At 42.0% G+C, this 14,700-nt stretch overlaps 1 protein-coding gene across 9 annotated transcripts in view; it reads left to right on the forward strand.

Moving 5' to 3' along the window:
* The first annotated feature begins 264 nt into the window (after positions 1 to 264).
* UBAP2L (ubiquitin associated protein 2 like) overlaps positions 265 to 14,700 on the forward strand; it is a 38,679-nt gene continuing 24,243 nt past the window's right edge. For 8 of the 9 annotated variants that reach the window (XM_017867461.1, XM_017867463.1, XM_017867462.1 and 5 more), the window contains exons 1-7: positions 265 to 501; positions 908 to 1,003; positions 2,756 to 2,801; positions 3,220 to 3,332; positions 7,693 to 7,745; positions 9,393 to 9,478; positions 12,310 to 12,481. In XM_017867461.1, coding sequence (XP_017722950.1) covers positions 312 to 501; positions 908 to 1,003; positions 2,756 to 2,801; positions 3,220 to 3,332; positions 7,693 to 7,745; positions 9,393 to 9,478; positions 12,310 to 12,481 — 756 coding nt within the window. In that variant the 5' untranslated portion in view covers positions 265 to 311. The remainder of the gene's footprint in view (positions 502 to 907; positions 1,004 to 2,755; positions 2,802 to 3,219; positions 3,333 to 7,692; positions 7,746 to 9,392; positions 9,479 to 12,309; positions 12,482 to 14,700) is intronic. The other variant, XM_017867465.1, reaches the window with a different exon arrangement.

Raw genomic sequence — 14,700 nt, forward strand, 5'->3', positions numbered from 1 at the left:
CTTGAACCTGGGAGGCAGAGGTTGCAGTGAGCCAAGATCACGCCACTGCACTCCAGCCTGGGCAACAGAGCAAGACTCTGTCTCAAATAAATAAATATAAAATAAAAAATAAAGGACTTTGCTTTTGGTAGCGATGTGTATAAAATACTTAAACAGAAGTAAAAACAAACTAATGGAAGTGTCTTAGACATGGATGCTGAGTGGAGAATGGTTAAGTCAATCAGTTGTCCCAGCTTTCGTCTCTGGTGTCCTGATAGCACTCCATATTGATTAGATATGAATGCTCTACCCTTCTATAGCATTCCTGGGAGATGGTCGGGAAGAAGAAGGGAGTCTCAGGCCAGAAGGATGGTGGCCAGACGGAATCCAACGAGGAAGGCAAAGAAAATCGAGACCGGGACAGAGACTATAGTCGGCGACGTGGCGGGCCACCAAGACGGGGGAGAGGTGCCAGCCGTGGACGAGAGTGTATGCATGGGGCTTTATCAAAACCAGCTGTGGGTCAGTAATGTCTAGACTCTAGGGATGTGCCAGGGCCCTGCTAGGCAGGACCCAAGAACCATTATATTATCCTTTTGCTTTTCTTGGCATTATCTCTTCTGAGACCTTGACATCTCTTGCATGTAGCCTTTTCTACCAATAGCCACCAGTTTGTCTTGTGATTACCCTGTAGTCATTTGTAAAGTTAAATTTGACTTGCAGCTCTCCGTTAAGGCACATTACCATTCCCTGAGTAACATGTTCCCATCCTTCCAGCTCATTTTCTCTTCGTTGTTTTTTTTATTCCCAATACCATATTATATACCATTTATATATTTGTATATATCTTGTTGACTGTGCTCTGGCCATCTGTGGTTTGGTTTTTTTGTTTGTTTGTTTTGTTTTTTAATTTTTATTTTTATTTCAGTTCGAGGTCAGGAAAATGGATTGGATGGCACCAAGAGTGGAGGGCCTTCTGGAAGAGGAACAGAAAGAGGCAGAAGGGGCCGTGGCCGAGGCAGAGGTGATCAGTTTGTTGGGGGATGGATATTGGGGGCAGGTTACTCTTTATTCATTAGGAGTCTGCTTTATTTTTTGTTGTTAGAGGTAGTCTCACGCTCACCCAGGCCAGAGTGCAGTGGCCCAGTCATAGCTCACTGCAGGCTCAGACTCCTGCGCTCAAATGATCCTCCTGCCTCAGCCTCCCTAGTAGCTAAGACTGCAGGTGGCTGCCAGTATGCCTAATTTTTTTTTTTTTTTTGAGACGGAGTCTCGCACTGTAATACAGGCTGGAGTACAGTGGCGCGATCTCAGCTCACTGCAAACTCCACCTCCCAGGTTCACACCATTCTCCTGCCTTAGCCTCCTGAGTAACTGGGACTACAGGCACCCGCCACAACGCCAAGCTAATTTTTGTATTTGTAGAAGAGACGGGGTTTCACCGTGTTAGCAAGGATGGTCTCGATCAAGATGGTCTCGATCTCCTGACCTCGTGATCCGGCCGTGTCGACCTCTTAAAGTGCTGGGATTACAGGCATGAGCCACTTTTTTTTTTTTTTTTTTTTGAGACAGAGTCTCACTCTGTTGCCTAGGCTGGAGTGCAGTGACTCCATCTTGGCTCACTGCAGCCTCCACCTTTAGTAGAGATGAGGTTTCACCATGTTGCCCAGGCTGGTGTTGAACTCCTGACCTCAAGTGATCCACTTGCCTCAGCCTACCAAAGTGCTGGGATTACAGGTGTGAGCCAGTATGCCTGGCCCACCTGGCTCATTTTTAGCTCACTGCAACCTTTGCCTCCCGGCTTCAAGCGATTCTCCTGCTTCAGTCTCCCAAGTAGCTGGGATTACAAGCGTGCACCACTATGCCTAGCTAATTTTTGTATTTTTAGTAGAGATGCAGTTTCACCACATTGGCCAGGCTGGTCTCGAACTCCTGACCTCAAGTGATGCGCCCACCTCGCTGATTTTTAAATGCTTTTGTAGAGATGGAGTCTCAATGTCTTGCCCAGGGTGGTCTCAGACTCCTGGCTTCAAGAGATCTTCCTGCTTGGCCTCTCAAAGTGCTGAGGTTATAGGTGTGAGACACAGCACTTGGCCCCAGGGTCTTCTTTGTTTAAAAGCAAATTAACATGAAGTCTAGTTAATTATTGAGGTCTCATGCGTATACTAGAGGTTGCAGAAGGGGAGAGTGAGAAAGAAGGTAGATATCATTTCCTCTAGTCTTTATTGCTAGTATTGTATTTGCTTGAGGACGTGGTAGTCTGAGCAGCAAAAGAACAATCTCTGACGTGTCCTCCTCTATTACTCTTATTAGTAGTCCTACTCTATTTCTGATGTGTAACGTGGGACAGAAAGAAAGAACATCTGATAGTATCAACCACTTTTTATTTCTGAGCTGCCTCAGCTGGCAAGGTAGTTTTTTGTATTTTTGAGGAAAGGTTTCACTGCCACCCAGGCTGGACTGCAGTGGTGTGGTCTCAGCTCATTACAATCTCTGCTTCCCGGGCTCAAGTGATCCTCCTGCCTCAGCACCCCAAGGAGCTGGGACTATAAGCGTGTGCTACCACACTCGGCAAATTTTTGTACTTTTTGTAGAGATAGTGTTTTGCTCTATTGCCTAGGCTGGTCTCGAACTTCTGGATGCAAGCAATCCACCCGCCCTCAGCCTTTCAAAGTGCTGGGATTACCACCATGAGCCGCTGTGCCTGCCTGGCAAGGAAGTTTTATATCAACTTCTAAGATACATCTCTCTTCTCTTTTTGTCATTCTTTCTTTAGGTGGCTCTGGTAGGCGAGGAGGAAGGTTTTCTGCTCAAGGAATGGGGTAAGTTCCATTGATCTAGTGTCTTAATTTTTTTTCCCTTAAAAATTGCTGTAGGCAGCCTTAACCAGAATGATCAGAATGATTTCTAGACTATATGGTCAAAAAGATGTGGGGACTTAGGACTCATTTCTTAGGGATAAACCTTTACCACCTGGATCATTACCTATATTTTGTATATCTTTATTTGAATCAATATACCTGTTCTTTTCTCAGACTGTCTTAGATATATATTCAGATTATACCATGAAATTTTGGGTGGAGTGACAAGTGAGAAAAAGTAGGTAACACACAAGATTATAGAATGGGGCCATGATAGATTTGTACTAGAAAGGATATAGTCAAGATTTTGATTCTTTGAGTTAATATTTGCCAAAGCTGCTTAGAGGTCAAAGACTTTTTTAAGTTTTATTTTTTCCAGAACCTTTAACCCAGCTGATTATGCAGAGCCAGCCAATACTGATGATAACTATGGCAATAGTAGCGGCAATACGTGGAACAACACTGGCCACTTTGAACCAGATGATGGGACGAGTGAGTGACCATTTATCATTCATTTCTTGTCTCTGGGAATCTAAGGAAGTAGTTTTTTTGTGGTTATAGTTACATTAAAATGTGGAGGAATAGTATTTGGTTATGGAGATAGGGTGAGAAAGGGCTGGCAATTGTATTACTATGTGTACTGTTTATGTAACGTGCATATGGGCACATTACGCATGCTATTTCACTTAATGCTGCTTTATATTGTATGAAATAGACATTATTTATCATCACTTTCCAGATGACAAAACTAAGGCTGAAAGAGAGGTTATAAATTTGCTAGCATTTGAACTCAGCGTTGTTTGACCCTGAAAGTCCATGCCCTTTCAATTATACTATGTCATGCTATTAGGTCCAAGTGTATTTTCTAGTGTTTATGTTGGGTTGCCTTTTGAAAAGATAGCCAGAATTAATTAATCAAGCTACTGCTTGTAAAGATGAACAAGGTCCAGAATCAAAGTCCACACTATGCATTTGTTTTCTGTTACTGAGATAACAATATCCTTTTTTTCCCTTTATTTTTGGGACATGTCAGTATCTGAACAAAAGGATTTCGAAATCTCTCTAGTCTTTCTGGTGCCCCGTTGAACAGCCTTCTTGGTGTGATGGAGTATTCAGGATTGGAATAAGACTACTTTTTTGTTAACTGATTGTGGTGCCTGTGTCTGGGCTGGATATAAATGTTTAAGGATATGTTAAGCTCTGGTATACACCTAAGACGTGTTTGGGGGTAGATACGTGTGCCACTTTTAATAAGAGCAGTTAATTTTAGTAAGAAAACTCTGGTGTACTTTCTTGAACAGCTGCCTTATTCTGGCTGAGCTAACACATGAGAGTCTAAGGCTTTTTTTCCTCTTACAAAGGGGGATGAGTAGGGCCTGAAATAGGCTCTTTGACTCCTTACCTGTTTAAATTTGCCTTGTCACCTTTCTCAGATATGTGATCTCTGGGCCTTTAGGAGAGCCTTTGGCACAAATAGCTTCTCACCTTTTTCCTACAATATATCATTCTTGAGACTCTGAATGTTGTCTTCTGCTTTTTGTTCGCCAAGTTGCTATCTTATAAATTCATTTTTAACACATTTCATGGGTGGAGGCTGAAGTTGAATTATAGGTATCTTTGAATTTCTGCATTGTTTAGTTGTGGAATGTCCTGTTACAGTTTAACTTACTATACTCTGGAGGCATTAGAACTGCTCTTCATTCATCTATTGATGGCTTTGTAGAGGCAGTGGTCGCAGTCTATAACAAATAAGTTACTGTTTTTGAGCTGTAGCTTATTCCTGGGTATTTGGCTTTTTATCTTTGGCAGGTAAGATGGCGGAAGTTGAAAAGTTTGGTTTTAGTTGTGAATGGAAATTCAGGCATGGGGTCCCAGTCCTTAGCCTTAGCTGTCTTCAGTAAGGATCTGGTTGGGTAAACAGGGAAAGGTAAAGTGTGTGTGTTAATTTCTACTGAATAGAAAAGGAAGCAGATGTGGAAGGCTGGAATTGGAAATCTGATTTGTGGCCGAATGTGATGCCACTATCATCTTGTTAGTGTGAAAGTGTTGATTATAGCTTCATGAATTCCCATTGTTGTTCATTTCTTTTTTTTTTTTTTTTCTTTTCTGTTTTTCTTTTTTGAGACAGTCTTGTTCTGTCACTCAGGCTGGAGTGCAGTGGTACGATCTTGGCTCATTGCAGCCTCTGCCTCCCGAGTTCAATCTGTTCTCGTGTCTCAGCCTCCTGAGTAGCTGGGACTACAGGTGCACGCCACCACGCCTGGCTAATTTTTGTATTTTTAGTAGAGATGGGGTTTCACCATGTTGGCCAGGCTGGTCTCAAACTCCTGACCTCAAGTGATCCACCTGCCTTGGCCTCCCAAAGTGCTGGTGATTGCAGGTGTGAGCCACCACACCTGGCCATTGTTAATTTCATGGTATGAATATACCTTCATGCATGGTCTCTTTTTGTGTTTTCCTGATAGCAAACTTCAATTTCCCCTTTAAATAAAAAAAAAAAATCCGAACCTACCCTTAAAATATCCACAGGTACAATGGGAATTATGTATTTGGGCAGACATTCTCATTTACAAGCAAAATTTCACTGGTGGTTTTTTCTTTTCTTTTTTGTTTCAGGACTTAATTTCATTGAGGTTGAGGGGTCAAATTATCCCCGAAAATTTGAGACTGCTCCTGGTATGATACATCCAGGTGCCTAACTGCCCCGGACATTTTTGTAGATTTTTATGAGCTGAAATATCTGTGGATAGGTCATTTTCTATCTTTCTACTTTTCTCTTTCTGCCTTTTCCTCTCATTTTTCTGTGTCCACTTTTCTTTCTGTTCATTTAATGAATATTTGACAGTTACACGGATTGCTTTCTGCTAATGGAACGGAAACCCTAGTCTGTTGTTCAGAGCATTTCCATCTTTACTGTTCCTTAATGCTTCCTTAGATCTCTCCTCCTCAGCCATGACCATGTATCCTGAATAGGAACATATCAATTAGGTATCTGCATTCCTCCTTCCCATCCCAGTTGAAGTCATCAGTGTGCAGAAAAAAATTCTTGCATCAAGAGCCTAGATTAGATAACCTGTTAGATCACATCTAACTCTAGGATTGTGTATAAGTGCTAACTCATCTTGGATTCCATTGAGCCAGGATAAGATGGATGTCAATGGGAAGAAAGTGTGGTATCAATGAAGGAGGAGAAAAGAATCTGATTTGTAACTTGTCTGTACTGATACTGGACTTTGGTTTCGTGAATATTGTCATTATTAAGTGGTTTGGGATTTCCCTGGTGCAATTTAAATATTTTCCTGGGAAGTCTTTACAATGAATGTATTTTCCTTTAAGAAATAAGAGTTTTGCATTATTCAATGTTTGGAAGAATTTTAGATGGGTTTTGTATTAGAATACTTCTAATGTGGTGTTAGAATACTTCTCTTCAGTGGCGCAGTATCTGAATGTGAGACTTTTCATTTCATTCTTACAAGCTTTTTCCAGTAGGAGGGAAGGATTGAAGAGTTATTTAATATATATTATCCTAGCAAGAAAATAAGGGTGCTCTTGTCCCTTCTTTAGACAGGTTCTTGTTTTTACTGTGCCTTTGGCTGAAGGGAAGAATCCTGGTTCTCATAGAAATTCTCACCCTTATTTTTTAAGAAAGGGCATTTTTTCTTTCTGAAAGTACATGTATACATGAAGCACAAAAAAGGAATGTGGAAGGTGGCTTGATTGCTTTTGGATTTCTCCAGTAGAAACTGTATCCCAGCTTTGGTTTACCAACAAACACAAGGAGAGTGTATACTCCGATTGTCTGTGCCATGACCACAGCAGGTCAGATTTCGAGTTCTATATGAGTAAGGTTAGGACAATATCATTAATACTTGATTTTTCAGTCTTGTTCATAATCTTTTGAAGAGCACAGCTCTATATGGGGCTTTTCTTATATAGTTAAACCAATAAAATCTATAAACTTGACTTCTGCTGAGTATGCATTTTTAAACCAATTCTCATAGCAGATAGTTTTCAGTGCCCTCAGTTCGGGTTTCAAACCCACCCTTCTTCACTGCTCTTTCACTATTATGTGGTAACCATTTGTGTTTCTCTATCAGTGCCACTATCCTTCAGACTGCCTGCAGTTTTTTTGGTCTTATACTAGATAAATAGGTGTAGTTTGCATGTTACGGTTTAAATTGGTTGCTGCCATTTCACTGAATTGACCACTAAATCGACCTGAGGGCCTTAAAGATACTGCTTCGAGCATTAGGTGGTTGTCTGTCTGCCGCCCCCAACCCCAATCCCTGCTTTATAACAAAAACTGAAAGTAGCTGTGAAATCATAATCTTATTAAAACCCTGGTACTCTGAGGTATCCCTTTCTAAAGAGTCTTTCCCTATCTTTGAAGCCCAAGAATTTCTTTTTGTTTTGTTTTGTTTTGTTTTTGTTTGTTTGTTTTAAGACAGAGTTTCACTCTTGTTGCCCAGGCTGGAGTGCAGTGGCGCGATTTTGGCTCACTGCAACCTCTACCTCCCAGGTTCAAGCCATTCTTCTGCCTCAGCCTCCTGAGTAGCTGGAATTACAGGCATGCGCCACGACGCCTGGCTAATTTTTGTATTTTTAGTAGAAATAGGGTTTCGCCATGTTGGTCAGGCTGGTCTGGAGCTCCCAACCTCAAGTGATCCACCCACCTCGGCCTCCCAAAGTACTGGGATTACAGACTTGAGCCACCGTGCCTGGGCTTCTTCTGATTACTAAATTTTAGTCATACTTTTGGCAGCCAAAAAAATTAATACATTGATGTTTTCTACACATGCTTTGTACTGGCATTTAATAGTGAAGTTACTTCAGTATTTTTCTTTATTCTCAGGTGCATGGAGGACTGCAACAGAGGAGTGGGGGACTGAAGACTGGAATGAAGATGTAGGTATTCCCAGGTCATTCCTCACTAATGCCTTCTATCCCTAAGTGTTGTTTAGGGATAGAAAATGGGTATGTTTCTACCCCTCAAAATTCACCCTTAAGATTCTGACCCAAAACTTTTACATCCAAAATAGTGTTCTGAGCCAGAACATTTCACATATGTTATATGAAGGAGACTGGGCATGAACAGGACTCTGTGGAACCACACTATGGAAAGGGCAAGTGCACTTGTGTAAGTCCAATATCTGATTGTCGGATTTATCCCAGGAAGAGATTGGTGGTTGGGTAGGGCACCAGAAGTGGAATTAGACAGGTAGTGCATTGAGTAATAGCTGTTGGTGGTACATGACTACTTGGTGCATTTAAGTATTTCCTTTAAGGTCCTGTAATGGATTGGCAGTGGATACAAAGCTAGTGTTGTGGTACCAAATCCTCAAACTTGTAATCTGGTTGACTCTGGAACCCTTGTATTTATTTGAAGCCCAACTGTATAATTGTGATTGAGATAAATATCTGTCAAGCTATCTGCCAGCTTGACTCAACTTGGAAACCTCATAGATGGGTGGCACGTAAACAAGCTCTGTGAATTCATTTGAATACTACCTGAATAAGAATTTTGCTGATTCCTGGTCACAGTCAAGCTTTTGCTATGAATTGTGGTTTTCATTGATCGTGGATCAACTCTTGTTTTAACATTTTTAATCTGTGTACTTTTCTATACTTTCGCATAGTTAGGCAAGACAGCTTTTGTGATAAGAGGAAATGACGTGAAGACTGTTTTGGTTGCCAGTTCTGGGTTTTTTAAATTTCAGAGGCATCAGCATCACAGGGTGATTATTTTCTATTGTATAATCAACGAACTAGACTGCTTTGTGAAAATGGGCAAATTATGTTCCTTTCTGAGATTTGGCTTGTCTGCTTAAGCAACTTTCAGAGAATGATACATGGTGTTGGGTATTGAGGGGAGAGTGGATTCTCTGTGCTTTAGCGATTTTAATCAAGAAATAAAACCGAAACCCAAATCAACTTTTGAATAGTAGGAAAAGTTAATCCCTGCATTTGCTTACCTAAGTTTGATGCCTTAATAGTGGAAAGACTAGATGTCACAAAGTCAAATATTAAGGTGAAAATAACATCTAGTTAAAACGATCTCCGAAAAAAACCTTAATTCACCCGCACTTGGGCCCTTACTGCTCAAAAGCCAAAAATGAACTTCTTTTATTTATTTCTTCATCTTGGTTATGATCTTTCTTTGGGAGGGGTGGGGCTGTGAAGGGAGTAGTAGAATACAAGTGTGCTTTGGGTAGACGTGGGAATTGGGAACTGTAATGGGAAAATATAGAGGGATTTTCTTTCTTTCTTTTTTTTTTTTTTTAATGTCTAGCATCCCTGTAAGTTCAGTATGCATATGATCATGTGACTCCACTATATTTTATTGGGTTCCTTGGTTCTACTCTTTCTTTGGCTAAAACCATTGAGGATATATTGAACGGCTTGAAAGTCAATCCATTCAGGATTCCTCAGGGTAGATAGTTTTCTCTTTATAGGGCTTTCACTTTTTCTTGATGTTTAATTCCCCTTACCTATGCCAAGTTTCTGACTGTAGCATCCCTGACACCAAGAGTGACTAATCCCTCTGTTTTCCAGCTTTCTGAGACCAAGATCTTCACTGCCTCTAACGTGTCTTCAGTGCCTCTGCCTGCGGAGAATGTGACAATCACTGCTGGTCAGAGGCAAGTGTGCAGTAAAATTTATTACTATTTCTTTAAACATATCTGCTAACTGTAAGGAGGAGTGGCAGTGGCCTTTATAAACTCCCATGGTGTCAGTAATAATAAATAACCAAATTACCTTAGATTCCTCTTAAGTTGATGGAGAGACTTCCTCTGCCTCCTGGGCTCAAGCAATTCTCCTGCCTCAGTCTCCCGAGTAGCTGAGATTATAGACATGTGCCACCACGCCTGGCTAATTTTTGTATTTTTAGTAGAGATGGTGTTTCACCATGTTGACCAGGCTGGTCTCGAACTCCTGACCTCAGGTAATCTGCCCACCTCTGCCTCCCAAAGTGGCTGGGATTACAGGCGTGAGCCACCATGCCCGGCCAGTTGATGGAGAGACTTCTAAGACTTAGTACTAGTTAATCTACTGAATGGAAGTTTATATGTTACAATTTTAAAGTTGATTCTCCCCACAAATAGCACTTTAATTACAAAGATCAGCCTTTCATATCACCAGCACTGAGTATGTAACTTGTCTTGAAGTAAGTCAGGGAAGGAAGAGCCAAAAGTGGAAATGTTTTCATTTATTTCTGAATTTTTTAGAACCGTTCAGTAGTTTCTTCTCCTGTTCTCTGAGCCCACTGACTATAATGGTCGCTTTTTCCTTTGGATCAGCAGGATCCAGCTAATAAACGTTTTTAGAATTTGAATCTCTAGGGATCAGTGGTAGGTGATACACTCTTCAGGGAATATTTTTAATTCCCTGGAAACTTCTTGGATTTTTTCTAGACCTGGGCCTGATAGCTCAAAAATTCAGTTCGAGATTACCCAGAGTTAGTACAGACCCCACAAGTTGAAGGCTCAGTTCCACAAGACTGCCTCAGCTTCAGAGGTTCTGCCAGCCAGCTACAAATTTGGAGGTTCCCATCACTCCCTTATCAAGTTTGATGACTCACTGGAATGACTCTGAACTCAGGAGTTTTACTTGCCATTACTGTTTTGTTTTTGTTTTTGAGATGGAGTCTTGCTTTGTCACCCAGGCTGGAGTGCAGTGGCGTGATCTTGGCTCACTGCAACCTTAACCTCCTGGGTTCAAGCCATTCTTCTGCCTCAGCCTCCCAAGTAGCTGGGATTACAGGCATGCACCACTATGCCCAGCTAATTTTTCATTTTTAGTAGAGGCAGCGTTTCACCATATTGGCCAGCCTGACCTCTGGTGATCCACCCACCTCTGCCTCCCAAGGTGCTGGGATTACAGGTGTGAGCCACCACACCTGGCCCATTACTGGTTTATTGTAAAGGTACAACTCAGAAACAGCCAAGTAGAAGAAATGCACAGGGCAAGGTATGAATGCGTGTGTGGGTGGGGCACACACACCTTCCTTGTCTTCTGCAGGTATCCTGAAGCTCTCCAAATCTTATTGTGTTGAGTTTTATTACCTAGGCATGATTGATTAAATCAGTGGCCATTGGTGGTTGGAATTAATAGCCACCTCCCCTATACCCCTGGAATTTGGTGGGATTGGGAGGGGCTTCTGAAATTTCCAACCCTCTTACTTGGTCTTTCTCTTTTTGAGACAGTCTTACTCTGTTGCCCAGGCTGGAGTGCAGTGGCACAATCTTGGCTCACTGCAACGTTTGCCTCCCAGGTTCAAGCGATTCTCCTGCCTCAGCCTCCTGAGTAGCTGGGATAATAGGCACCCACCACCACACCTGGCTAATTTTTGTATTTTTAGTAGGGTTTTACCATGTTGGCCAGGCCAGTCTGAAACTCCTGACTTCAACTAATCCGTCTGCCTCGGCCTCCCAAAGTGCTGGGATTACAGGTGTGAGCCACCGTGCCCAGCCTTATCTGGTCTTTCTAGGACCAGCCCTCATCCTGAAGCTATCTGGGGCCACACCCTGGGCTACCTCATTAGCGTAAATTCAGGTGTGGTTGAAAGAAGTGTGTTATGAATAACAAAGGACACTATCACTTAGGAAATTCTAAATGTTTTAGGAGCTCTGTGCCAGGAACAAGGCAACGCTCAAGTATATATTATACCACAGGTAACTTTTGAAATTTTATGAAAATTGCAGGAAAAAATATCTTCCAAACTTCCCCTTTTCTAAAGCCATTTGAATATTGCAGTGTTCTGGTATATGATTTTCTATTTTAGGAATTGGTAATGACAGGTATTCAGTATAAAAATCATGGATAAGTACTTCTAAGTTTTGGCTCAGTTATTGAGCTGCCGCGTTAAAACTAGCATTTGAGGCCAGACGCGGTGGCTCATACCTGTAATCCCAGCACTTTGGGAGGCCAAGGTGGGCGGATCACGAGGTCAGGAGATTGAGACCATCCTGGCTAATGCAGTGAAACCCCCATCTCTACTAAAAATAAAATAAAATAAAAAATTAGCCAGGCGTGGTGGCGGGTGTCTGTAGTCCCAGCTATAGGCTGAGGCCAGAGAATGGCGTGAACCTGGGAGGCGGAGCTTTCAGTGAGCCGAGTGCCACTGCACTCCAGCCACTGCACTCCATCCCCTGCACTCCAGCCTGGGTGACAGAGGGAGACTCTGTCTCAAAAAAAAAAAAACTAACATTTGCTATTTCATTAAATTAATAACTTAAAAAATTAATCATGATTATTGGCAACATCAGTGAAATTCAGCTATATACTATAGTAGTTCTTATGCATCAGTTATTTTGGGAAATTAAGCATTTCAAGGCTTTGCGTTTGAGCCCTAAAAGGGCTAGAAGAAGCCCTAGCAAGTGGCTTCATTTTGATCTAATCTGATTTGAGTGTTGGGGAATGTTAGCATGTTCAGTCGTTATTCATCAAGATCCCTTCCCTTCCCCGCTAGAATTGACCTTGCTGTTCTGCTGGGGAAGACACCATCTACAATGGAGAATGATTCATCTAATCTGGATCCGTCTCAGGCTCCTTCTCTGGCCCAGCCTCTGGTGTTCAGTAATTCGAAGCAGGCTGCCATATCACAGCCTGCTTCAGGGAACACATTTTCTCATCACAGTATGGTGAGTAGGAAACATGGTTTGTCCTAATCAAACCTTCCTGCTAATTCTAGCACACATACGCGGTTCTTTCCAAAGATAGTCAGGTTTTTGGTAGGTGAAGCATCTTCTTTGTTTTCTTAAGCAGACTTGGATGTAGAGATGTTTGAGTTGGGTAATAGGGGATAGCTCTAAGAGAGGACTTAGTTCTGGACAGACTGAATATTCTTACAAGAATAAGTTAACATCATTTATTAACTACTCATTGTGCTGAATGAATACCATTTGCCATTACTCTTGAGAGAAAATCAATGACATAAACTTGTCAATACATTTTAATGCTTTTGCAGCCCTTATTAAACTCTGATGGGAGATTGTAGCAGTTCCCCATTTCTTGATGGGGCAGAATTGTCTTCTATATTTACTTAAACCAGGAATTTGTAGACAAGGCCTCTAGAAATCTATGGTCTTCCATTTCTGCCACTTACTAGCTGTGTCTCCATTTCTACGTAAATGGGGATAAAAGCGCTAGTCCTTTCCGTCTCCCTAAAGGTGGCTATACAAGTGTGGTTTCAGTAGTGGTATTATAAATAACTTAGAACATTTATGGCACACTACTTGTTGACTCAGAGCATTTAAAACATTCAAGGTTATTAACTACATCAAAGGAATCATTTAAACTACACAAAGATGCTGCAAGTATCAGTTTTCTCATAGTCAGTGAGTCCTAAGAAGTACTGCTTTTTCTTTTTTTCTCTTTTTCTCTCCTGTCTGTTTATTTTTTGATGGAGGGATACTAAAGTTGTAAGAGGTAAGCAGACCGTGTGTGCATATAATTTTATTTTTCCAGTTAGAGTAATTAGTTTAACTAGAAAACTGCCAAGCTAGCTACTAATTCAGAACTCCGTCAGTTTTTTTTGTTTGTTTTTTTTTTTTGTTGAGACGGAGTCTCTCTCTGTCGCCCAGGCTGGAGTGCAGTGGCCGGATCTCAGCTCACTGCAAGCTCCGCCTCCCGGGTTTACGCCATTCTCCTGCCTCAGCCTCCGGAGTAGCTGGGACTACAGGCGCCCGCCACCTCGCCCGGCTAGTTTTTTGTATTTTAGTAGAGACGGGGTTTCACCGAGTTAGCCAGGATGGTCTCGATCTCCTGACCTCGTGATCCGCCCGTCTCGGCCTCCCAAAGTGCTGGGATTACAGGCTTGAGCCACCACGCCCGGCCTCGGTCAGTTTTTAACTGTTGTCTTAAAATGTTTTTTGTGTGTGTTAACTTAGTAATTTGGTGGTCAGTGTCCTGCCACAGCTGAAAGGTAACAGGTGAGAAGAGGTGGGAGGAGAACGGAAATGAAGAGAAGTGTTGGGATTAAGTAGAAAAAGAGGAAAGAAAATAGCACCAAGATTGTAAGAAGGTGTAATGAAGATCAAGAAATAACTACCAACCCTTAAGATAAATGACTGGAAAATGTGATTATGTGATCTATGTCTCTTAATTGTTAATTGCCCTCTTAATGTCTGGAATTGTGAAAATATACAACGAAATCAGACTTTTGATATCAAAAAGACGTTTCAACTGGGGACAGTGGCACGCTCTTGTAGTCTCAGCTACTCTGGAGGCTAAAGTGGGAGGATTGCTTGAGACTAGGAGTTCAAGACTAGAGTGAACTATGAGCTCATCACTGTACTGCAGCCTGGGTGACAGAATGAAACCCTTTCTCTAAAAAACATTGTTATTTATTTATTTAGAGACAGAGTTTCACTCTTGTTGCCTAGGCTGGAGTGCAGTGGCGCGATCTCGGCTCACCCAACCTCCGCCTCCTGGGTTCAAGCAATTCTCCCGCCTCAGCCTCCTGAGTAGCTGGGGTTGCAGGCGCCTGCCACCACGCTCGGCTAATTTTGTATTTTTAGTAGAGACAGGGTTTCACCATGTTGGTCAGGCTGGTTTCAAACTCCTGACCTGAGGTGATCCGCCCACCTCAGCCTCCCAAAGTGCTGGGATTGCAGGCGTGAGCCACCGCATTCGGCACAGTGATTACCCTTTAGAACTTGTATGTACATGGAGAAAACAATCAAATCATACTGACTCGTTACTTGATTGTCTAGTGTAGAAGCTGGGATGCCCTTTAACTTTTCCTTTTTGCCTCTGTGCTAGTTATTAGCAGCATCGAGATGAGGCTCCACTTAGTTGTTGTTTCTTTTGAGTTTTTTTAATGAGAAGGGCAAGGACCTTAATGGCTAAAGTAAAATCT

The sequence above is a fragment of the Rhinopithecus bieti genome, unplaced genomic scaffold, assembly GCF_001698545.2.
Source record: "Rhinopithecus bieti isolate Rb0 unplaced genomic scaffold, ASM169854v2 scaffold_3041, whole genome shotgun sequence".
NCBI classification, from domain to species: Eukaryota; Metazoa; Chordata; class Mammalia; order Primates; family Cercopithecidae; genus Rhinopithecus; species Rhinopithecus bieti.